General features: G+C 40.8%; 1 protein-coding gene across 2 annotated transcripts in view; it reads right to left on the bottom strand.

Annotated features, from left to right (window-relative positions):
• Window positions 1-3,211: 3,211 nt before the first annotated feature.
• Window positions 3,212-10,589, bottom strand: part of LRRC32 (leucine rich repeat containing 32) — a 13,366-nt gene continuing 5,988 nt past the window's right edge. For both annotated transcript variants that reach the window (XM_005427394.3, XM_031062304.1), the window contains exon 3: window positions 3,212-6,815. In XM_005427394.3, the coding sequence (XP_005427451.1) occupies window positions 4,875-6,815 (1,941 nt within the window). In that variant the 3' untranslated portion in view covers window positions 3,212-4,874. The remainder of the gene's footprint in view (window positions 6,816-10,589) is intronic.

Raw genomic sequence — 10,589 nt, 5'->3', positions numbered from 1 at the left:
CCAGACCCTCCTCAGAAAAGTCTTCTCTTTTTCCTTCCATTTCAGCTTCATCCCATTTCCCTGATTACTTTACACTTCTGTTTCCACCCTGCATGAACTGATATGCTCCTCTGTTTTCATTCTTCACACACTTGTTGTCTAACCAAGGTACCTGTGTCCCCTCAGGCTCTGCACAGCTCATCTCTGACCACGTCTTTGCAAAATTATCCTGTCCCTCTCTACTTGATGCTCTTCAGTTTCCACTTATGCTTCTCCATTCCCCTTCATGAAGACATAAATTGTACTAAAACTCTATTCTCTATCCATTTCCCTTCCACCTTTCACTTCTTCTATCATCCTTAATTTCTGTTCCATTATCTGTCTCCTAAGCTCTCTTCTCACCTTTCCTCTACAAGAGATTGGGTGAGGCTTCACTGATCTTCTCTAAACTCTTGGAGAGAGGTAGATAAGTACCTACCACTGCCTGTTCCTCTAAAGCATCCCATCACTCTGAGGATTTTGATGGCTCTAAATTCCTCTCATTCCTCATTTCACTTTTTTCTTGGTAAAATCTATTTGGACCCTCACCAATCCAGGACCCATGGGACCAAAATCTGTTCTGGCTGCATAGCTGCAAAGTTGGCAGGAAGCTGAAGACACTACATTTAATTTTTGTTCTTTTCTTATGTCTGTTTTTCCTTTTTTCACTCAAATTTACCCACAGTAGCTGAGGACGGGAGTGATAGTGGGGATATAGTTGGGTTAATATGGTCCTTCTGAGGGCAGCCTACAGGGCAGAGGAGGTGTTGACATTGCTGTTTTTCAGCCCTTCAGGTGCTCCAAACAACTCTGGCAGAGCAGAAACTGTCATTAGAAAGCTTTAAGTGAAATAACTATATACATACATCTGGACAACCTCATTTTTTTCCTGGGGCTTGTATAAGACATACCACAGAGCCTTGGTTTTGAGAGAAAATGGACCCAGTTTTCTGAAAAATGTGACTTGTTTCAGGGTTGGCAAGACACAGGCTGCAAATTGAGGCATCTGAAATGAATCAGTGATCACTTTGAAAATCTTGATCAAAATGTTTCACATGGACAGGCATGAAATAGGAATCCACAAACAGCAGCACCACAGTCTGTTTGTTATTACAGATGATCATTCAGCGCAGGCTGTTCTAATTTAGGTCAAGCAAAGCTAATCCTGAAATGATCTATTTCTTAAACTAGCCTTGTGTGTCTGTGCCTTTGCACATGTTTGCACAAACAGAATAGGTAATTTTTAATGGAAAATAATATGGCTAGAGGATACCTTGCCTAGTTTTCTTTCTCAGGGAGATGCAGGGGATCCAAGTTGTTGTGTCAGTTTTTTTCTCCCCAGGAAAGTAGGAGGGTATTGAATGACATGGGGATTAGATAGAATAGGAAAGCACATGCTTGGGGCTCCCAAAATATTAGAAGTCACTTACTGTGTTAGATACTTACCTAGTGTGGTTAGTTTAGAGCCGAGTAGAGTCCCTGCAGGGAAGTCTGTAGCTAGAGGCCCTGGTACTCTGTTATGGTACAGAGTACTTTGCAAATAAAAAAGGGTACTATGGAGAAAAAAAAGCCAGTGCTTCTGGAAATTAAGACTTATTTTCCATGGATGGCTAACATGAGTCATGAGTTGCTGAGCATTTAAGGTCTCTCTCTGTTTCTAGTTTTTCTAGCATTCCTAGTGTTTCCAGTACATATATCTACCTGATACTAGGCACGTTTAGATTAGATGTCATGTAGAAATTCTTCACTCAGAGGGTGGTGAAATGCTGGAACAGGTTGCCCCATTCCTGTAAGTGTTCAAGACCAGGTTCAAGTCTGTTGCAAGGACTTTATGAAAAAGCAGTAAATGGGGGTGTAAATTCCTGCTTGCAAAATTCCAGTCAAAACAGCCTGTACCATGCCTACTCTCCTGGTGTCAGCTGGGACAGGGTTAATTTTCTTCTTTATTAAACCATACCACCAACCTATTAGGAAAATGGAGCTAACTGGTGGGAAGATGTGTAATGTGTGAATAATGTCTACATTTGATTCAGGATCATCATGTGGCATTTGGGCTTCTTGAAGACACAGTAACAGTCAGGAGAGGCAAGAGCTGGGGCTGTCAGCTACACATCCCCTATTTTGATGCATAATATCATGCAGGGCTCACATTTCTCCCCGTTTTTCCTCTCTGCTATTTTATTCATGGTTTTTTTCCCCCTCTTGCTCCTCACCCCATCCAGAATAATAGAATTGGCTGGAGCAGGGTCAGGTCACTTCTTGGTTGATTATACTGCTAACAGAAAAATCCAAACAAGCCATGCTGCATTTTATTCCTGAGGCTTATTCTTGAGGAAACTGTTTTTGCTCCTGGGGAAGTCAATGGAAATCTAATCAATCCCAGATGTTTAGTAATAACAAGCACTTCTTTTTTGGGAGAGCTGAACAAAAGCGGTGTGAAAACTATTAATTAATCGAGTTTGACTCTGTCATCAGGTTTAATTCCAGCCATACTAGTCAAGTTAATACTGCCTCTGAGAAGGAGATTGTCCTGCTTGACGCAACAGCCATAAACTCGGTGTGTGGCAGATTAAACAGCGTCTGGGAACAAAGCTCAGCTTGCCTTCACACCAAGGGAAAAGCACAGCAGCTTCAACATCGGACTTCCAGCTAGTTCCTGGGATTGCTGCTTGTGCAATCTACTAGACTAGAGACTGAAGACTAGACTTTATTTCCCTACTTGAATAAAGGCTTGAGCCAATGATGGGCTCAAGCATGGGCTTTTGTAGATGTTAGATCGGGCCCCGTTGCTTCTGAGGGTTTGTGCAAATTCGTAGAACCACGGAATCACTGAATGGTTTGGGTTGGAAAGGACTTGAAAGGCCATCTAGTTCCAGCCCCATTGCCATGGTCAGGAATACCTTCCACTAGACACGGTTGATCAAAGCACCATCCAGCCTGGCCTTGGACACTTCCAGGGATGGGTTATCCACAAGTTCTCTCAAAAACCTATTCTGAATTTTTGCCTACATCTTCAGTAGATCTTCTTGGTCTCCATTGGTTGTGCTCTAAGATATGGAACAGCTGTCCCTTCTTCAGGACCAGAAGGTAAAGGTCAAAGGTGGAATCTGAACATCATAGGAAAAAATAGGAAGGCTTTTCTTTTCATCTGTGGAGCATTTCAAACCGGTGATTTAATATATTCACAACCCTGTGCTTTTTACAAAATTCAAATATGTTTTTATTATACAAAATTCCACAGTGAAATCCACCAGCCAGTTTCTTACATAGCTGCTTTAAAAATAGAATTATACACCTTTTTGTAGTGTGTTAATTTGTATATTCACTAGCTTGAAGAAACAGAAATGAAGCAGCAATTTGACTCTGAGTTATTTACCTGGACAGGTTTTGGTTTGACCTCTATTTCTGTTATATGCCTTAATGTACAGTTCGTGGCATTAACAGAAGACCTGATGTAGTTACTTTTGAAGCCATTGCACCCCATTAGCAGGTCAAGCTCCCACTGTTGGTGAGCTTTTCTTCACTTCAAAAGGGTGAATTTTCTGTCAGAGTACAGAACAAAATACATGTCTGTGTTGACTTTTAGCAACGTAGCATGTTAGCTGTGTTAAACCCATCACAGAATGAGGATCTACATAACTTTTCTTACAGCCCATCCTCTAGATTATAATATCTCTTTAGAGTGACACAGTGAACATCTGATCTGAATAATGGCACAGGACTAGGTTCCCTCTGTATCATTTCACAGCAGTATGTTTTTGCAGTCTAACCTTCCATGACCTTTAAAAAGAGATATATTCTTATTCTATATTGAAATGCAACCGTATGTTGTGAATTTCCCACAGTTTTCCTTAGAAATGTAAGCATTTCAGTCCAATTCTAGCTGATTGAAATTCATTCTCATTCTCCAAGATTTTTCTTTTGCAAAGTATTCACCCCAGAGATTAATTTCTTCACATTATACCCAGTTAAATATGTATTGCACATGAGAGAAAAATTTCTTCTCTTTTAGTTAAACTGTGAACCTGTGGCCTTCTGAGCAGATCTGGGTAACATAGCAGTTGCTTCATGCTTGAGATTTCTTTTACATCCCTTGTGGATACTAAGTGCCAGAACTAATTGACCTCATCTACCTCTCATGTCTTGCCCCAGTGACTGGAGCAACATGAGACATCCAAAGAGGTTCCTACCACATGGTCTTTGGTTTCCATTGTCAGCTGTCTAAATGGTAGGCAGGAGCACAATGGACACTACTTTTAATTTTCATTTGGGTTTGGTTTGGTTTGTTTTTAGCTAAATTCTCGTTGTTTTGGAACTTGAGGGGAATTTGCAATCAACTTCACTGAGTGAAGATTGTGTTTTGACCCACTCTGGTACGTCTTTGTATGATTTCAGTTAAAGAAGGGTTAGGAGATAACCAGCTAGGTAAAAGCAAAGCTCAGACCAAACTGAAACATCTTGTGGAGGCACATAACTTTGAGAAGGGATTTTCTAATTGGCTGATGGCATCATCTGAGCTTAGTGAGAAGTCTCAGGTCTTGAGACCTTACAGGCCTTTTTCTTTTGAGCAGGTTTAAATTACACACCCCTCAAAGCAACAGCAGAACTTTACAGTGGCCTTTTCTAACACTGTGTTATCTTTTAAGCAGATCCGCATGTGAATGAAGAAAATGCAAAACAGAGCAAATCCTCCTCCCAGTTCCTGCAACCCAGACCAGTACAATGGTGCAGTTCAGGGACACTTCAAAACCATCGTAAAATCCACAGTTAAAACTCAAAGATAAAAATTTTATCCTTCATTTCCACAGCGTCAGGGGAGCACCTGATTTCTTCAGTTTTCAAGGTGTTTTGTGTTCCTACGCTTTAAACGGGTGGCTAAAGTTTTGCCTTCGGAAGCAAAAAAATGAACCCATGCCAATGATGATGACAGATAAAACTAGTACTGATGTTAATATAATGAGGATGTTGATTTTCTTCAGATCTTCTTTTTCACAGTCTTCTGGTCTAATGTCCTTGACGTGCATTTCTTCCCAATACCCGAAGCTCTGAATGTACTGGCACGTTAAGTGCTTCACGTTGGGGATCTGGACATTTTTGTTCTGGATCATTGATGAAAGCCAGATGTTTCCACAGCAGTTGAGTGGGTTCCCAGAGAGATACAAGTTTTTAAGTGAATTTTCTAATGCTAAAATGTTGCTGTCCTGTAATGTACTGAACCTATTGTTCCTTAGGTCTAGAACTTCCAGTGGAGTGTCACTACTCCACTTAGGCAGCCAGTTCAGCTGATTTTCAGAGAGGTTTAGATGTTTAAGGTGACTAAAACAAGGCAAGTCAATATTTAAATCTATCAGACTATTGCCATGTAAGTGCAAGTATTCCAGAGACTTTTCCAGTCCTGCTAGTGCTTTAAGTTCTATTTTCAGTCCAGGGTTCATGGAGAGATCCAAGACAACCAGTGGAGTCTTGTGGAAGCTGTGTGCTGGTAGGATGCTCAGCATGTTGTCAGCTAGGTACAAGTACTGGAGAGCAGGAGAATTGACAAACGACACACAACCACTGTCCTCTCCAGCAAGTCTTTGCTTAGCTAATCCCGAGTACATGTGACAAAGGCTGATGTTATTGCTCTGTAGGTTAAGAAGTCTGAGGCTAGGAAGACTGGAAAAGATGTTGAATTGCAGGATCTGAAGGTTGTTGTTTTGAACATGAAACTCCCTCAAATTTGGCAAAGCACCAGCATTGAGGAGAAGGCTCTGCAAAGCATTGTAGCTCAAGTCAAGGACATTTAGGGAGAGTAATGCAGTATCATAACTTACTGAAAATGCCTGAAGACAGTTTCTGCTGAGATTAAGGGTGTGAAGGGACAACATTGATTCAAAGAACCCATCTGGAATGGATTTGATTTTATTATAACTTAAGTCTAAATATACAAGCTGGGATAAATAAAGAGAACTTGTATTTTTACTTCGCTTCTGATCAAGAAGATGAAAAGAAGCATCTAGCCATTCATTATCCATGTAGTCCATTTTATTATAAGGGGATTCAGCAGTGAGCTGGATTAAATTATTTGATAAATTCAGAGTTACCAGTTTATTTACCTGAGGGAAGACTGGGAAGTGAAGCAATTTGTTTTCACTAAGATCCAGACATCTTAAGCTATATTCATCATTTGACTTTGTGATGCTGAAGGTCTCAATGCTATTCCTGCTAAGGTCAAGTACCTCCAACTGCCTGAGGTTGAAATCAGAGATGCAAGTAATTGAATTTGTGGAGAGATTGAGTTTTGAAAGGTTCACTAGAGTCTCGAAAGCACCTTCTTCTATTTCCATGATGATATTTCTCTGAAGATCTATCTCCACAAGACTGGGAGACCCCTGAAACATCTTGTGTGATATCATTACAATGCTGTTATCTGCCAAGGAAAGATACTGCAGTGTTGGAGCTTGATTAATGAAATACTCAGCCATCCCACTGTAGAGATTGTTGTGGGACAAGTCCATTATTTCCACCTTGGGCAAAAGTCCAATCCCCTCTGTCCCATTCTGAGCAAGCTTATGTAAATGATTATTGGCTAAATTTATTTCCAGCAAACTCATCATTTGTGCAAACACTCCAGACGTGATGAAGCTTATCTGGTTGAAGCTTAAATCCAGATACTGAAGGGAAGTGTAGAATGATAATGGTATTTCAGGGATGCTTTCAATCAGATTTCCAGACAGATCTATTTTGTTTACATTCAGATGGAGCTCATGAGGGATTTGGTGGAGGTCTTTGTTGTGGCAAAATGCCTGTGAATTTGCCTGCCAGAAAAGGAGAGAAAAGGGGTTGTCATGTGACAAATAAAAAACATTTTTGCATGATATGTATATGGAAAATAACATTCAAGATCCAGGCAGAACCTCCTCCTGAAACACTGATCCCACCACTTTATCTGAGCAGACAGACAGCAAGAGCAACAATCCTAACACCTTTCTGCAGCTAACAATGCTCTTTACATTTTTAAGACATCACTGACTTACAACAGTAGAGTTTTATCTATGTTTGACACCTACTGAATGCTCTGCTTTTTGTACCTTTCTCCTGGAGTTTTAAAAGTTCCAAGTGAAGGAGTTTTTCCCCTTTTCCATTGCAATCACCACCATTTTTTCATTTTTTCTTCTGATGTTTAATTTTCTCACTTTCATCTCTGTATTAGATTTTTTGAACTCAATTTTCAAGAGTAAGCTGTACTTGAAAAAGCTTCATGCTGTTGACAGTGTGGGTCCCAAAGCAAGGAGGTGGAAAAGCATATAAGGATCCTACATCACAAAACCTGTCTCTTCTTCACAGTGACACCCTCAGATATTCAACCATGTTTTCCTTTATCCATGGCTTAGTTTAGTAATGCACCTTTATCCAAAACGGATCATTCAATGACTGGAATATTTCTGATGCAAGTCTCCAAACTCTTCCTGCTTTTAGTATCCATGTTTATCCTTTTGCTAAGGTAACCCTTCCCTTCTTCTTGCATGGGGAGAGCGCCTTGTGAAAGCATTCTGACAACACTCATGTGACACAACATGGAAAAGACAAATTCTGTAAAGCCAGCACTTGAGAGAGAAAAAAGCCGTGAGGTGCAGTGAGGGTCATACTTTTTCAGGCCAATTCTCAGCAGCAGATAGAGGAAAAAAAAAAAAACAAATGTCAAAATCAAATCCATCTTCCAGAAGCAAGTCTGTTTAATAGCAGCTAGGATTGAGTTTGTGTCCAGGCCAAATTTGGAGTGTGTGTTCATAAGGGAGATTGGGAACATGAACATGAGCATCCTTGCATAAATATCAAGCTAAATGCTGTTAATAATGAGAACATAGATCAGTGTGAGGAACTGGAAAGCAAAAGGCTTAGGTGGCATTTAATTTACGGGAGGAAAACTCTTGTCATGAATGTGTTTGGATGTCTGGGCTATATAGTATTTATAGAAAGAACAGAAAGGAAAGAAATAAAGAAAAAATATGTTGAATCTTAATTTTTGTGGAGAAGCAGGATCCAGATTACATGACACAAAGCTTTTCAGATACTAAAGAAAGATTAAAAGTAAAAACAATTAAAACCTATCTGTTTCATGTGAACTTTGAGGTGAAGAAGTGGTATGTCTGCTTTTGGAGAAGTGTGGTACTAGTCAGTCTTTTGTGAATTTCTTTTGCATAATTTAAATTTTGGAGGCAACACAAAAATGTGTCAGAGAAGAACAAGTGCTCATCTGAACTCTAGATATAGTCAGACTGCTCCACAGTCCTTCCTATAATACATCTTTCCCAAAGATCCCAAGTAAATTGACTACAAAAACCCGAAACCCTTTTTACCTCTCTCCAATTCACTTAAATCTCCCCCAGATAAAAATATTAGGGAGAAAAAAGGAATTTTTCTGGCCTTTACTTGACATTATTTCTTTCCTGCAAAGCCGTTGTAGAATTGCTCATTTTGAACTAAAATATGCCTGGATTTGGGCTTAGCTCCAACGCATGAGAGTGAAGCTTTTTTTATTTGGTTTGTGGAAGAAGCAGAAGCCAAAAGGATAAAAAAATCCAGAGTGAAAAAGCAGCAGGTACTCTGCAGCCTAAGGCAGATGCCAGGTTTCTCCAGACATTTTGAGCCAAATCTGAACAAGTGTAGAGCCCCCTTCGCTCCTTCTGGGATAAAGTGTCTTAGCACAGTTCTGATCCAACTCCTGTCAATGCCAGCCAGACAGTGTTCACTGAAGTCAATGATCTGGGACTGAGAGGTCAGTCCCAGATCACCATGTATCTTGCAGGATTTGGTCTTCAATCTGCATTCATGGAACTGTCCCAGGGGTAAAAGAGACAGATAAAATCTATACTTCCCACTGCCTGCCCTTTGCTCCTATAATAGTTTCCCTCTCATATTTCTTTTAAAACTATCATTCTTTTCGCTATTTTGATCCTCACCATATTTCTTATCTTCTGCACCTCCTTTACTCCCCTGAGGCTCAAACTGCATGAATTTAATCCCCATCAGGAATAGGAAGAAAAGATAAAGCACATCTCAGTGGGATGGAGCATCTCTTTGGTGTATCTCCCCTCCTCCCACCTCTTAGCTCATTGGGTTCTGACTTAATCTTTTTTTGCCAGTGTTTCCATCAGTTTATTTCAAATCCATTGTCAAGAAGTACTGCAGGGTGAGGAGCATTTGGTCCCCTCTTGCCACTTCTGTGCTAGGCAAGAAAATGATCCAGTATCTCAAAAGCTAAGCATCATTTGGATTCCTGTTTCAGTTCTTCACTGCTCAGCGCTAGGAGGAAGCTGTTATCCACGTTTGTAAGGGTGCTACAAAGAAAGCAGCTGGATCCAAGCCTCCACTTGTGTTCTCCTTTGTCAGCTCATGAACATCTGAACTAAAGAATTTGGGCTGCAGGCACTTGGCACTGACCTGCACTTGTGTGGTGTCCATGGCCATTCCCAGAAGAGCTGCCCAGGTGGAGTCTCAGATCAAACCTCAGCAGTTTGCCCAGGTACGCCACATCAGCTGACCTGTGATATCTGGTCATGCACATGTCTTGCACCACTTAATCCAAGGTAAGACAGAATTTCCTAAAATCTCTTCCCTTCTGTAAATTATTTCAAAGCTTATCCTTTGCCAGCAAACATGAATTAGCAGAAACATCTTACTTTGGGAGGTAGAACATGACCTACTTGAAGCCTTGCCTGACCTTGGAAGGCAGCATAAGTTAGGAAGAACCTCCTGGCATTTAAGCTGTGCCTCGTTTTCCAAACAAGTAGATATGCCATAACTTGTGTAATCAGTGCAGTTCACACCTGTGTCAAGGGTCTGGTAGGGATTGCTGACTTCCTAAAACCTCTTCTAGGGTTCTTGTTCAATGACAGGAGTACTAGTGGTGAGTCAGAGACAGGCACAAGTTTCTGACTCATGCCTTTTCCAGGAGACTTGGGATGAAATATTAAATTCTGAGCTCTTGCTGTTCTAAAGGTGTCGCCACAGGGAAAGTGCCTTGTGAAACAGTGAGGCTGTGATGAAAAATAGTAATTCAGGACTTCAATGAACCCAGCAGTTAATCCAGTAGCTCCTTTCTTTAAATGGTGTTTGGTTTTACATGCATCTTTTGTTGGAGTAAACATCCAGCAAAGGAAGATGATCAGCATTGACATCTGCAGTGCTGAGCTGTTCATTTATTTGAGATGAGCATCCCAGCCTTTGACTGCAGCTTTCTGTCAGAGCTAAATTTATCTAAGTTAACTGCTTAGAGCCTTGGATTGTTGGCTTGATGAAACTAGTTTATCGTGGAGTGCTGGAAACAAGCACATGTTTACTTCACAGCAGTCAGCCGGGTCTGTGACCCTTCCAAAAACTGGAATGGGACAAATCTGCTTGGGTTATTGTGTGTCTTGCCCAGCCTTCACTTTACTGTGATACATGGGACTCAAGCTTCATCAGACTTTCCTCTCCAGCCAATGAACGGAGCTACTCAGTCAAGCAGATTCCCAAGATTGTTCTATATCAACTAGGTTTTAATTTCTTTGGAATTCAGGAAGTGCAGCAACACAGCAGGTGGGCAGGAA

Source organism: Geospiza fortis, unplaced genomic scaffold, assembly GCF_000277835.1.
Source record: "Geospiza fortis unplaced genomic scaffold, GeoFor_1.0 scaffold286, whole genome shotgun sequence".
NCBI lineage: Eukaryota > Metazoa > Chordata > Aves > Passeriformes > Thraupidae > Geospiza > Geospiza fortis.
This window is presented reverse-complemented; position numbering and strand designations above follow the sequence as displayed.